The sequence below is a fragment of the Aotus nancymaae genome, unplaced genomic scaffold (assembly GCF_030222135.1).
Source record: "Aotus nancymaae isolate 86718 unplaced genomic scaffold, 86718_ANA_hifiasm-v0.15.2.pri h1tg000012l, whole genome shotgun sequence".
In the NCBI taxonomy this organism is placed as follows: Eukaryota; Metazoa; Chordata; class Mammalia; order Primates; family Aotidae; genus Aotus; species Aotus nancymaae.
The window spans coordinates 6,351,761-6,367,106 of NW_026988423.1; the positions used below are offsets into that span (position 1 = coordinate 6,351,761).

Consider the following 15,346-nt stretch of genomic DNA (forward strand, 5'->3'; position numbering starts at 1 on the left):
GTGAGTTGGTTTAGTGTCTTTACAAATTAGTGAGAATTTATTAAAAATATTCTTCATGTCTCTGAAGCTCACTTTTATTTTCTATAAAATGGTTACAATAGGATTGTTGCAAGGATGGGATAATGTGCATATGAAGTACACAATCACAGCTCAATATCTAAATACATAATAAGCACTCAATAAATGCTATGAACATAATTTCTTAACCAAAGATATGAACACTTAAATAATCCATAGTTTTGGCAATGGAACTGTTAAATGTACTACTTAAAAATAATATAATTTGTTAGAATCATTTTAGGTTTACTGCTGATCTATACTTCTGTGTGTATCCAATAAATAATAATCATATACATCTTAATAGAAAATGTGACCATATAAACAGACAGTGTTACCAAAATCACTGACATGTCTTAGGTAGGAATTTCAATGCTTTAGGCATAATTATTGACCAAAGCTAGGCCAATTTGCTTAACTCAGGTGGTTTCATTTCCCTGGCAAACTGTATTTTAAAGAAATATGGAAAACAGTAGGCTTATGTTTCAGTTGTTACTTCTCATTGTAACACTGAAGACCCAATATTTAAATATTCTATCCCAAACACACTTTATAAAAAAACACTTCCACGTTGAACATAAGTCAAAACTCATCACTATTGGTAAGTCAGATCTACTCAGTGATAAGATCCAAGAAATTCAATTAGGAAAGCAGTTGTTTTCATAGTGTCCCCAGGAGTCCCACAGGCAGGAGGGCAGGGGAGTTCAGAGTAACAGACCCTAGAAGGAGCAAGCAAGGGTTACACCCTGGATGTTCCACATACCGCGATGGAATATTCAGCAAATTACTAATTTTTGTGAATTTCAGTTTCTTCTTAGTGAAACAGAGATAATAAAGGGAGGCATGCAAGGTATTTACTGGCTCTATAAATGTTATCACTATTTAATAGTAGAAAGGTTCCTACATTTTAGAGCCCCTCCAACTCATTTTTAAAATCCCCTCTCATTTTGCAAAAGAGGAACTAGACATGAACTCTTTACCAAAACATTATTTATCCCATGGACTTAAATAAACACTATTAAACTAGTATTTATTTAATTTATAATAACTATCATCAAAACATCTGAGATGAGATTACATACGTTGTGAAGGCTTCATTTTGTTTTGCACCAATGTAGTAGGAGTAGAGGTTGAACATTCCAATCATAAAGGCCACAAACACCATAATGAATATGACCATGAACTTGAAGATGTCTTTGACTGTTCTTCCAAGTGAGATCTGCAGAGGTCCAAAGCTTTCATTTGCTGGTAAAATATAAGCTATCCTAGAGAAACTTAAAACTACAGCAATTGCATAAAGACCTTCAGATATTATTTGAGGATCAGAGGGGTCCCACTTTATCCTGGCTAGGAAAAAGCAAAGACAAAGAGTTGTGGTGAGTGTTTTTATTTAGGTAACTTTTTTTTCTGAGAAAAAAATATAATTACATTAGAATCCAGTTTTCATATATATATATATATATATTATATATATATATATATTTTAATTGCGTTTTAGGTTTTGGGGTACATGTGAAGAACATGCAAGATTGTTGCATAGGTACATAAATGGCAACGTGGTTTGCTGCCTTCCTCCCCGTCACTTATATTTGGCATTTCTCTCCATGTTATCCCTCCCCAACTCCCCACCCCCTACTGTCCCTCCCCTAGTTCCCCTGCACAGACCCCAGTGTGTGATGCTCCAGTTTTTGAATGGAAGTCTCCCATCTTAAAGGGCTTCTTAAGCATCTCCTATGTTTGAGCTTCTTAGTTTATTAAGAACATGACTCTCCTGGTTTTGCTAGCAATTTCCCAAAAAGGGACAGCATAATAGTTAAGAGTTGAGACTAGAAACTCAGTATCTGTAAAAATTCATGTATATATATGTATACACACACAAAAAAAAAAAACTGAAAGAACTTATGCAAACTACTTATCTTTGTTTCTCCGTTTTTGAAAATGAGGTAATATCCCTTCTAACTCTTTTATCTTTGTGAGAATTCAATAAGTCAACTTATGTTCAGTGTTTAGCAAGTGCCTGGCACTTAATAAATGGTAGCATTTATTATTCAGTCTTAAACTATAATTACACTATAATATAATTTTTGGCTTGTAGCATATTTGTGGTCACTTAAATTTATTAGGAGTAACTTTTATTGGTCACTTTTAAAAACAAGTCTATTTTTACCATAAAATGTAGCAATTACTCGCTTATGAATTTTTCTGGCATTATTACATTAAGTCATCAAAAATGCAATTAAGAAACCATTATGAAGAAAAACACAAAACAATGTGTAAGAAAGGGGAAAAACATAATTACAAATTTGTATTTGTTTATTTGCTGAGAAGTGGAATTAGGAAAGGATAACAAGAAAGCAGTTTTCTTTTTTATGGTGCTTTGAATGCAAGCATTATCCATACATAGACAGCTTTGAATTTTTAAAATCAAGTGTACTTTTAAGAATCTTAAAATTAAACATGAAAACATTAAATACTAATAATGGAGCCCTTATGTGATATTACCAATAAACTCATAAGTGAATGTTAACTAATTTCTTATCAGAGGGTTTGAAATGAGAATTCGCAGAAAATATATTTTCCCCATCCGGGTTTCTATGATGTGGGAGTCTCCTTAAGTAAACAACTGAACCAATTTCCATCCCTTCATCACTTTCTTCCTGGAAAGCTGGAATGACTTAGCTGATGGCTAAACTGGGATGAATAACTGAGCATAGCTAATTAGGCATTACCTTCTCTCTCGGCAATTCTCCTCTGGTCCTCTATGGAAGATCTCACTCCATAGGGCACTTGCTGCCATCCTCTTTCTGTGGGGAGGACCGCCCCGGTCCATTGCTGTCTAGAAATTGGAGGATATGTCTGCCTAATTCTGGGGTTCAATATTACTGAACCCATTAGCTAATAGACTCAGACCTATGTCATCCATCCTGGATTTTATCAGTGTTAGAGGTGATGATCTGGCCTCCATATTAACTCCTTGTTTTATTTCTCCACTAATTCAAAGCCTGGTTGGGAAATAGTAGTGTTATTGATGGGGGGGCCCTCTCAGAGATCCCAACAATTCCTTTGCTTTCAAGTACTTTTTATATATCTTAAATGAACATGGTACTCAAATGTGAACTTTTTTATATATATTTATGGGGCACAGCTTGGTGTTTTCATAAATGACTGTATACACTGTACAAAGATTAAGTCAAGCAAATTCACATATTCTTCACCTCACATGTTTACGTTTTTGTGGTGAGAACATTTAAAATTTACTCTTTTAGCAATTTTCAAGTATACAGTACATTTTTAACTCCACCCATCATATTGTACATCTCCAGAACTTATTCATAGTAACTGTGTACCCTTTGTAAACTTTGTACCTTTGACCAACACCTCCCCATTTTATGCCCCTTACCCTGGCCCCTGACAACCACCATGACCTTCTACCTCTTTGAGTTTGGCTTTTTGTACATTCCACAAAGAAGTAAGATCATTTACCATTTGTTTTTCTGTGTCTAGCTAATTTCACTCAGCATAATGTCTTCCAAGTTCATTTATGTTGTTACAAATGACAGGATTTTCTTCTTTTAAACGGTGGAATAGTATTCCATTGAATATATATCTGTGTGTGTGTGTGTATATATACACACACACACAGAGATACAGATAGATGGATAAAATGTGAACTATTTTTATTTAAAAAGGGGGGGAAATAAATTCAGGACATAATACAGGTATTCTCAATGAAGTTTGGTAATTAGCCAATCGATCTAAGAGGTAAAGAGAGATGAGTCTTGTGATTAAGAGAGTTTTCCAGGGAGTAGAAAAATCAAAGGAAGAAGCAGAAAGCATGCTTTCTCACATACAGATGCTCATTCTTCAGATACAGATGTTGGAAACCAACAACCAATTTTATAAGAATTGGGCAGTAGCCAAGCTACTATTGACAGCTGTTTTACAAGCAAATTCTGTACTTTTACTAATTTATATTGACTGTGTACTGTAAACTCACCCAAATTGTAGTATTTCACATTGTCTCCCAGTGTTACTTTTGTCAAGTCCTTCAAGGTGTCATTTGCATCGATGATGCTCTGGGCTTTGGAAGCATGCCAGAATGCCATGAATCTTGCAATGAATGATGCTGCAAAAATTGCTAACATACCAAAGTCAAGCATATTCCACAACTCAAACAAATATTCCTTGGGGCCTTGAGTCCAAATTTCTTTACATTCAGCCCATATCATGCCTGCAGCAGAAAGGGATTAAAATATCAATTCAACCACATTCAGTCTTAGCTGTTCTATAAAACAAAATATGTCTGAAAGGTCTCAGCTTCACATTACAAAACCCTTCAAAATTTGTCCCCAACCTGCCATCCCACCATAATCCCCAAATCCTCACAAATATCATAGTCTAGAAATATCAGTGCATACCTCAAAGCAATTCGACAAAGTTCACTGAACACCTTAAAAAATAACAAACATCCTGCTGATCAATTAATTCCACATGTAAAAATACATTTAAAAGATGTTTATTATAAGAGACCTTATAATAACCCCACACACAAACACACCCACACCCACACACTCAAAATAGAAGTAAAATGAAGGTGGAACTTCCACAGATGGAATATTCTGCAGCCATTCAATATGATATTTTATTAATTACCACGGGACAGTGACCATGAGAATGTGCCTCAGTGACACACAACTATAGGAATTTGACTGATCACAGGCCTCATCTACTGCCTTTTGAAAACCATGGCCACTTCTGTTCAAGGCCATGTTTCCCCAGGCTGCTCTCAGTCAGTTACTGCCCCTTCTTGGAAGACATGAGACTCTCCTGATGGCTGACTTTGACTCAAGGATTTCATGACAGCCTTGCCAAACTTTCCTGAGACTGTGTAAAGATCTAGGATGCTTCTACCCAATCTTCCTGCCTGCTCTCTGTCCCTTGGGGTTTGACTTGCATCCCTGTCGGAGAGCTCTTGAGACTTTCCTCAGCTCTCTCGCCATTTCCTCTCACAAGAAATGTTCCTTAATAAAATTTCCATTTTCCTTAATAAACCTGTTGAACATTTAATCTTTGTGCCTGCTTCTTGGAGGACCCGAACTAACATCCACTGGAAACAATTTACATTGTCAGGCTAAGTAAAAATGTTTAAAATGTTATGACCTATGGTTTATGTTTAAAACCAGCACAGTGAAAGCCTAGAAGGGATGACAGGAACTTATTAATAGTCGTTGCCTTTTTCTGGTGGAATTATTAATAGTACTGCATATTTGTTCAAAATTTTAGCGTAGTACTTAGGAACTAAATTTGAGATAAGACTACCATGAATTTGAGAATTTGTTCTTCCATTTGTCAGCTATGAAGTCTTTGATAAGCTATTTAAACTATCTAAAACTCAGTTAGTAAAATGGCAATGATATTGGTTCGATCCTGCTTCACTGGATTGTTATGAGCCTTAAATAAAACAGTTCATGTGAAATATACAGCTGCAAAAATAAAATATGACATTGATTGAATGCTTAATATTTAAAATTTTCCATGATTGGCACATGTATTTTTTTCTTAATTTGAATGATCCCACTTTTTAAATTAAAAAGAAGTTGCTTTATCCCTATTGTCTTTAAGATCCCCTGCTCTGACATCCTGCCTCCCTCTGGAGCCGTTTGGAGAAACACAAGCCAACTGCAACAACTGATCAAAGCTTGCCTCCATCTAGAAGTCCTTCACAGCCTCTGGTTGAAATTAATCTTCTCCTCACCCTCAGCAACCACCTGCCCCAGATTCTCACAATTGCCCTAAATGTCAATCACAGAACCTGCTATGTGAATGGCTGCATAGCCCTGCAGGGATTAAGAAAACGCCCTGTCTCTGCTCTCCAAGAGCACATCATGTCCCTTTTCTCAAAACCAGTATTCAGTGCAGCACAGAGGACACGGGTTTAAGAAAAGACATCATTACTTGTTTTGAGTTGTTTCAAATTAACAGGGGACTAGGATTGAATTCATATATAATCTGGGGGATCAAATTTATAACAGAAAACATGGCAGCTTTTTCCCTCTACTTGGTCCCTGGGTTCCTGTCAGCCTCACCAGGAGATGAGGATGGTTCAGAGTAACAAGCACAGGGACCAAAGGGACATTTGAACTCATGCAGTCTATTTGTTTTCAAAGCTTCCCCTCCTTTTGTTCCTCCCTCTTCTCCATCTTCTGTTTTTCTCTATCTCTCTTTAAGAAGTAGAATTCTTGGCACAAATGATGTCTTCCTGAAGCTTAAAAACTAAAACAAATCAGTGAGCTATTCTGCTCGAAGGAAAAGTTCCTGTCTCATTTGTCCTGAGAACCCCTGAGAGCCGCTAAGCAGAGTCTGAAATCCTGTATCAAGTTCACGCTTGCCCCAAGCAGGAGACTTCACAGGAATCAAGCCTCTGCTGGTATAGATCTTGCGATAAGGTACTTAACTAATTCTGAAGGCTGCTCATCCCACTGTTGAATTTTCAGAATATTCCTTCAATGCGGATCCACTGGTTCTATTTTTGCCCTCTGGAGAGGTAGCAAATGAGTCAGCTCCCTCTGCCTTCAAATTTGTTTTTACAAAAAAACAACCAAAAAATCCCACCTGTGTGTCCTTAAATTTGTTTTTCGCTAGCAGAGGCAGGCTAACCACGAAACTGAAGCTTCAAGATGCCTTTACTTGCCCAGGCTCCTAAGTCCTCACTTTGTCTTCTTTTTCTCTAAATGGAGCCCTCGGAATAAACAAGCCTCAGATTCCACTGGATCTTACCCCATGCCTCACCGTCTAGGGTAAGCTTCCCCAGTCCCTCAAGAGCTGTTCTGAGAAGCACTCACTCTCCTAACTGCTGTGCTTGAAACTCTTGTTAGTTTGCCAATTGGCTGAGCGTGGCACCCGGAGCCTGCAGGTGCGGTCTGGCCCCTGAGTAATTACTACCCTCGACTGAGTCCTCTCCTTCTGTTGAAGAGTCAGCCCAGGACTGCATCTGCTTTCTCAACAGCTCAGACTGGCTGTTAAGTGACAAGTGCTCCTAAGGCCCTTATTACGAGTGTCTTCAAGCATGCTCTCCTCCCTGTGTTCCTGGCATACATCCGCTCATTGATTTGAACTCAGTGTTCTGCCTGGTCAACATCTCCTAACACGTCGGTTTTGTCATTCAGCCTTTCAACTTTTTGTCAAATAAAAATTAGATAAATTTGCTTTGTGACTAACAGCGTCACGCTCTCCCTCAAGCCCACGTAACACACCCAACATCTCATCTAAGTAGGCCACTTCTTATTAACATTTCCAGAAAGTACAACTTTCTTTCAAGAATAACTTCGAAAAAGAAAATAAATACCAATGTCAGAAACTGAACCAGAAGTCTAACATAGGCTACAAAAGCATCAGCTGTCCTGAGTTGTTCATTATTTTTCCTTTAAATAAATAACTGTGCGCTAATCCCTGAAGTCAAATACAGAGGCTGATGGGACAAAAGTTACAAGGAAAATGCTTTTGATTAAAGCTTCATTTAATATTCCTGTGTTAGGTTTCTAAATGAAAAAGGAAAAAATATATATGAAGTTTAAAACTAAGACTAGTATGAGGAGAATGATTTATGTAAAGAATGACACGACCATGTTATATAAAATATAACTCACTGAACCCATGCAGCCTAGTTGTTTTCAGAGCTTTTCATTCCTCCAGCCCCAGGCATGATCTTCCTTCTCTATTCTCCCTCTTAGAGACTGCAGTCACTATCTGTTGATCGAAGGCAGAACCCACAGGTCCTTCCTTCTGATGTGCAGTAACCACCAAGTTGTTTGGGGTTTACCTATTAGTGTGCTCTTAAGTTTATACATGTTTTATATATAAAATATAATACGTCTGGCCAGGCACGGTGGCTCATGCCTGTAATCCCAGCACTTTGGGAGGCCAAGGCAGGCAGATCGCCTGAGGTCAGGAGTTTGAGACCAGCCTGACCAACATGGAGTAACCCTATCTCTACTAAAAATACAAAAAAAAAAAAAAAAAAATTAGCTGGGTGTGGTGCATGCCTGTAATCCCAGATACTCAGGAGACTGAGGCAGGACAATTGCTTGAAACCAGGACGCGGAGGTTGCAGTGAGCCAAGATCGTGCCACTGCACTTCAACCTAGGCAACAAGAGCGAAACTCCGTCGCAAAAAAAATAAATAAAATATAATATGTTCATTTTATTCTTTACCATAAGTCATTTTCCTTATACCCCTTTATATAAAATTTAATTTTTTAAATTCTTTTCCCCTTACATAACATTCAATTTTTCAAAGTTTCATCTTGTACTAAAACAGTCATATTTTGCCTAATAGGAAAATAGCACTCCTATGTAAAACTGACATATAAACTCTTAGTGAAAAGTTGAATAACTACAATTACCTGAAATTTCTTGAACATGTCTCTTGTGCCATCTGGGAATTCAAGATTGCTGGAACTTTACTCAAAACCCAAATACTCCCAGGGATCGTATTTTCTATTACTAAATGGACATTTCCACCTTGAAATTCCACAGGCACTTCAAAGTCAATCATAACCTAAACATTATCAGCTCTTCATTCCTTCAGTCCCAAGCATGATCTTCCTTCTCTATTCTCCCTCTTAGAGACTGCAGTCACTCCCAGCTGATCCAGGGCAGAACCCACAGCTCTCCCTTCTGATGTGCAATAATCACCAAGTAGTTTGGGGTTTACCTATTATGGTCTCTCAAGTCCTTTCCTCCATCTCCTGAGTCCCAGGCCTCATCCTTCTCATAGGGAGCACTTGCACTGAGTCTCAGCCTCTGGACTCTTTAAAGCCACCTTCGATCTGACAGCCACTGTGACCTTTCTAAAACATGATCAGATCAGATCGCCCATTGCTGAAAAGCATCCTCTAGCCATTTCTCCACCCTTATCTCGCCTTACTCACATCCATAAACGCACCTGGGCTCCTTCTCTGCCTAACTCATCATATTTCGAGTGTGCCAGGTGTTGCCATAGTTCCACATCTCTAACGTTCCTGTGCCTTGCAGTATCCTTGTCCCCCAAACAGGTCTGGATAACATTCTCTTATCATCAAAGTATCAAATCGAAGGCACTGCCCAGGAAGGACTTCTTGCCCCTTCCACTTCACATCCCGCCTCAGATTTAGATGCCCGATCTGTGTATGTTCATAATATCCCAATAACTCCTCAATTAGAACATTTGTCATGTTGAATTTTAATCATTGATTTACTTACTGACCTGCCTCCCAGACTTACCTTCCTTGAGCACAGGGACTGTGTCTCATTCACTTGAATATCCTCATTACTTAACAAAGGCACTTAACCACCACTGGATTGATTTATTTATTCATAAATATCTAATTGAAGTATCTTTCTTGTTTGCATTATATTTAATGGCAAGGCACATGTATGATTGATTCTAAAGACAAATAGTATAACTAAGACCATATTCCTTCTCTTTCACTTACCACCCAGGAGTCCTAAAGTAAATTACTTAATCCTTACGTAACTCCTATAAAACATAAGTGATTATATGTTATAGAGTAGAAAATTGAGATGCAGAGAATGTGATTTGATGTATATAAAGTGCTTGGAATCATTCCTGGCACATAATAAATGTTCAATAAATGCAAGTGCTTCAATTCCTATCAAATCTCAATGTAAAATTGTGGTTGTTTTTAAGCTTGAAATCACAGCTGTCTCTCAAAATATGAATATTATAATAGCCTTGTGTCACTGGTGGGGTATGCCTGATACGATCCTGTTGTTTTTCTTCCTGGGTTTCCCTTGGAAATGCAAAAAGTGCACAGCATGTGAGACTACGGCACTGATAATGAACCCAAGGCAGCTGTGCTTTAAGAACACAAAGAAAATTATGATGTGCAGGGCATTGTATCGTGCTGCATACATTTGTATAACTGATGTGTGAAACAATCAGTGTCATTCAGTCCAACTGCTAAGACCGCAAAGAGAAATCATGACAGAAAATCAGTCCTTACCTATTACCCATGATATAATGAGCATCTCCATCCATGAGAAGCAGGATGTTTTCATCCTGAACAGCTGTTTTGCATTATCTGTGCTGGTTTCATTAGGAAGGAGTTTTGTGCCTTCAAATCTGTCAGCTGCGTTCATGACTAGCAGTCCCAGAAAAATGGTGAAGGAGGCTGCGTGTGCTACAAACTTCATGAATGGTCCACGCATTATCTTCCCCATCTGCCACGACACACACCAAAAGAAAACCTGAACTTTGTTTTGTATACTTTGCAAAACATGCAATACATGCGAGAATAAACATCTGCATACTCCAGTGTTCTGAGATAATTGTTTATACTTATGTAATTCATGATAGAGTAATATCATTATGCTGTTATAAAATTCTGTTCACATTCTTCACCTACATGTGCCAATGTTCTCGATTAATAGCTAAATAAATGTATTTTTCTAAAGGATATTTAAATTCTTAAAATATATAATATTGTGGAGAAAATATAGAGCATAATATCAGCATTATTCATATAAAGCAAACTAATTTAGTGGGCCTGATATATTGAGGAAGTGGCTATGAAAACATGAAACTGAGCCTACTTCACAAGGTATAGAACCTCGGTGGTTGTTCTCACATACACTTCATTGACAGGCCTGAGTGGATATTGCTATTCTGGTGATGTTGTCAATGCAGTAAAAGTCATGAGTACCAGCTGGGCATGGTGGCTCATGCCTGTAATTCCAATACTTTGGGAGGCCAAGGTGGGCAGATCATGAGGTCAAGAGATCAAGACCATCCTGGCCAACATGGTGAAACCCTGTCTCTACTAAAAATACAAAAATTAGCTGGGTGTAGTGGTACACGTCTGTAGTCCCAGCTACTCGGGAGGCTGAGGCAGAAGAATCGCTTGAACCCGGAAGGTGGAGGTTGCACTGAGAACTCCAGCCTGGCAACAGAACAAGACTCCATCTCAAGAAAATATATATCATGAGTACCAAGAAGAGAACTCCCAGCTGAGGGCAAGGTGGTTCCTCTGGTGTACTGGAGCGACGTTCTGGAAGGACACTGGATTTAAAGTCCAACATTTTAGGTTCAGGTTCCGGTTTCATTCCCTTATTAGCTGAGTAACAATGAGCACATTTCCAAATTATGTGAAAACCAGGCTTTATATGAAATATGGGGCAATAAAAGCTAGTGTGCCTTAATAGTACAAGATTCATTTCTGTCTGGGATGTACAGATCTTCACCTAGGCAGAGTGAGGATCTGGGATGTGACTAAGAGGTCTGGACGTCCTCTGAAATGAACAAAACTCAAACTGTATGTGCAGTTCACCCTGCCCTTTAGGAGACGGTCCACAGCTCTCAACGGCTTTTCAAATGAGTTTATTATTACGGAAAACTTTACAAACTAATAAAACACAACCAACACTTAGTTGGCACTGTTTAAGTGTTTTACACTGTTAACTCGTAATCATCACAACAATTCAAAAGGGTAGGTGCACGCAAATGCCCACTTTGGATGAAGAAACTGAGGAAGTGAGGTCGAGAAACTTGTCCAAGGTCACGTATCTCATAAGTGGTAGAGCTGGAACTTGAACCCAGGCACTCTTGTTCCTGAGTTAATACTTCTATTTGGTTTACAGAATAATTTCATACTTTCTTTTTTTTTTTTTTTTTTTTTTGAGACGGAGTTTTCGCTCTTGTTACCCAGGCTGGAGTGCAATGGCGCGATCTCGGCTCACCGCAACCTCCGCCTCCTGGGTTCAGGCAATTCTCCTGCCTCAGCCTCCTGAGTAGCTGGGATTACAGGCACGCGCCACCATGCCCAGCTAATTTTTTGAATTTTTAGTAGAGACAGGGTTTCACCACATTGACCAAGATGGTCTCGATCTCTTGACCTCGTGATCCACCCCTCGGCCTCCCAAAGTGCTGGGATTACAGGCGTGAGCCACGGCGCCCAGCCCATACTTTCTTATCAATGTGCCTACATATATAAATTATTAGTGGAAACAAGGAATTATCTTTTAAGACTTGGAAAAGATAAATGCTATCATGGAAGGAACACAATTGGTGTTTTCTATTTCTATACCTTTATTTGTCTCTGTGGTTTTCAAAAACATAAAAATTAGATCTGGAACCAATCATATAGTTCATAACTTCTCTTGACATTTTGAATGTCAGGCCAGACACAGAATATCAGGAGATATTGTATCTACCTCTCTCTCTCTCTCCCCCTGGGTTTGTGTGTGTGTGTTTGCACGCACATGTGTGCACACGCAGTTATCCCTAGGTATCCATGAGGGATTGGTTCCAGGACCTTCCATGGATACTAAAATCTGAGGCTAGGCACATGTACTTTAATACTTTAAATCATGCCAAGATTACTTATAATACATAATATTATGTAAATGCTATGTAAATTTTTGTATTTGTACATATTTACAGGGAGTACATAGTGATGTGTCAATACATACAATATACAGTGATTAGATTAGGGTGATTAGCATAGCCATCATCTCAAACATCTATCATTTCTTTGTGTTGAGGATATTCAATATCCAGTTTATAGAACAATGCCGAAAGAAAGCTTGTACCTGTTCAGTACTGACATCATTTTTTTCAAATGTTTCCAATCTGTGGTTTGTTAAATCCAGAGATGCAGAACCCACAGATACAGAGTGCCAAAGAATACACACACACACACACACACACACACACACACACACACACACACAGTTTTAAGCCAAGAGATTCTAGGATTGCAGAACTAATCCAAAGTTACTTTGTAAAAATTTGCTGTAAAAAAAATGCTTAGATGAGATCACCTACTAAATTGATTCAAAGAGTATTTTTTGTTTTTGTTTTTTTAGATACTTTTAAAACATAACTCTCAAATAATCAAATGATGGCAAAATTAAAACAAATGGTAGAAAAAGTAAGTTTGATTGTCTTCTGCCTATTGTCCTTACCTATTTTTCTTTTTAAATATAAATGGTTAAAAATAAACATCAATGTTATATTTCCATGATGTGTTATACATACAATTTTAATTCTATGTTTTATGTATGATTTATTTTAACCATTTATTAAAGCAAATAAAAATATATTTCAAGAATCCCTATCTTTCTCATGGTAAACTCCATTATAAATCCTAAACCATTTTTTAAAATTCTCAATTTATTTGACTGTTTTGGGAAACATGGGATTAGGGGCAATGACTATTAGTGAAATTCATGAAAAACTTATTTATCACCTGCCTGGTTCCAGAAAGAATAAGAAGCAGACTTCAAGGACATCATACAGTAGAGCGTAAGTTAAAGTAGAACCAAATAAATACATAAATAGAAAACGTGAGGTTGGGGACATAAAATGGAGTTGAAATAAAACTATCTACATTAGAATGAGCCACAAATCTGAAAATTCCAGAACCTTAGTTTAGCCGTTGTGGACACCTCTAAATTCAATCTTCAATTTTCAAGGCAGGGTGTCTGATCTGTGTGCCTCACCCCTACCTGGCTTCCCTTTTTTCTCCACTGGCCTACTGACCTTTACATAATATTACTCTTCCTTTATTTTATTCTAAAGGGAGTATCAATCCACTCATTTTCTTCTGCTTATTAAAAGTCTTAGGGTATTTTTTGGTTTGTTTGTTGGTGGTTTTTTGTTTTGTTTTGTTTTGTTTTGTTTAGCAAACAAAAAGCTGGTTGCCTAGAAACTAAAATGGGCATGTTTGAAACCTCACAGCCTTTATTTTTCTTACAAAAATTGAGAATTGCATTTCTCTTTAAACTAAGAGCGATTTGGGCATCTCTCACTAGACTTTAGGAATTAAAGCAAGTTACCCTTTTTAGTAAAAAACTGCAAAGGAGGAGAGCTAGATGAAGAAATTGAACAACTGATGTACCTGGAAAATGACTGAGGATAAGGATTGAAATAAATACCTGTCTTTAAATATTATATGTCATACTCTCTTTAGGTATTTATTGATGACTAAATACCTAGCTACTCAATACTACAGAGAAATGAAAAAGGTTGAGACTAACTTAAACTAAAATGATTTGAAATTACAGTGTGACTATTTCATTGTAATGAGCAAAAATAATTGATATTTAGACTATAGTATAAGAAAGAGAGTAAGTGAAAACAAAAGGAATTTTGGAAAGGGGAAAAAGCAAGCCAACTTTTGTTTCCTATGGCAAAACCAACTTTAAATAGAAATACGGACTCCCTCGGTCACAGTGCATAGGCCTGCAATTTGATCTTATTAATGTTCATGGATATATTGGAAAATCCAAAATATTTAAATATATTTGGAATAAAACCACCAATTTAGCTGAAGCAATCTCCTCCCACAAAAAAATCCTGTGGCCTGTAAAGCATATTTATGTTTGTTGCAAATGGAAAACTATAAAATAAGTTTTATCATCATGCTTCAAAGGATAAAATAGTAAACAGTAAAATAGGTTTTGGATAGGAGAAAAAAAATACCTTGACAGTGTCCTTTTAATTTGATTATTAGCCTCAATGTTCATAAACAAGGATGGAAAACAGATGCCAGAAAGAAATATGACCAGGGAAGAAGAAATAGTAAAGGAAGTCAGTTTAATTAGAATTCAATCAAAATTTAAGAAATGTGTAACTCTAAGAACTGCCAAAAATAGTCTGTGTCAAAACACCAGACACTCTGGAAGATATTATGCTTTCTAACACACTGGTTATGGACAAGGAAAATTATTCAGTTCAGGAAAGAGATTATAATTTAACGGGTCACAGAATGAGAACAGGTTTAATTCAAAAACTCCCCCCAGTTTAATTTACTTTAAATCTCAGATGACTGAGGAAATATAAGGAGAAGAACAAAGACACTACCTACATAGATAAAACATATTCTAGTGAGGACGGTTTAGAAATGTGTTTGTCTAAATTTAAGGGTTATCCGTGCAATTTTGTTACACAAGTAAACTGCATAGTGGTGAAGTCTTGGCTTTTAATGTACCAATCACTCAAATAATACACATTCTACCCATTAAATAATTTATCACCACCCGTCCCTCTTCTGCGCCGCCACTTTTCTAAGTCTCCAATGTCTATCATTCCACACTCTATGTCCATGTATATGCATTATTTTTCCAGGCAAAATCTGTCATTTCTATTAAAAAGGGGAAAAATTTAACTTTCTAGATGAAAATCTGTACTATAGATATCATTTCTAGTAAATTGCACTATTTTCATTTTATTTTCCTCATTTATATTTTATGTATCTAAGATATCAAAATTTGGCCTTATATATTTTTA

General features: G+C 37.2%; 1 protein-coding gene across 4 annotated transcripts in view; it reads right to left on the reverse strand.

Moving 5' to 3' along the window:
• Window positions 1–15,346, reverse strand: part of TRPC6 (transient receptor potential cation channel subfamily C member 6) — a 161,415-nt gene that overhangs the window by 20,323 nt on the left and 125,746 nt on the right. For all 4 annotated transcript variants that reach the window (XM_064375355.1, XM_021671675.2, XM_064375354.1 and 1 more), the window contains exons 5-7: window positions 10,062–10,278; window positions 4,055–4,288; window positions 1,140–1,404 (exon numbers count right to left, since the gene is read on the reverse strand). In XM_064375355.1, coding sequence (XP_064231425.1) covers window positions 1,140–1,404; window positions 4,055–4,288; window positions 10,062–10,278 — 716 coding nt within the window. The remainder of the gene's footprint in view (window positions 1–1,139; window positions 1,405–4,054; window positions 4,289–10,061; window positions 10,279–15,346) is intronic.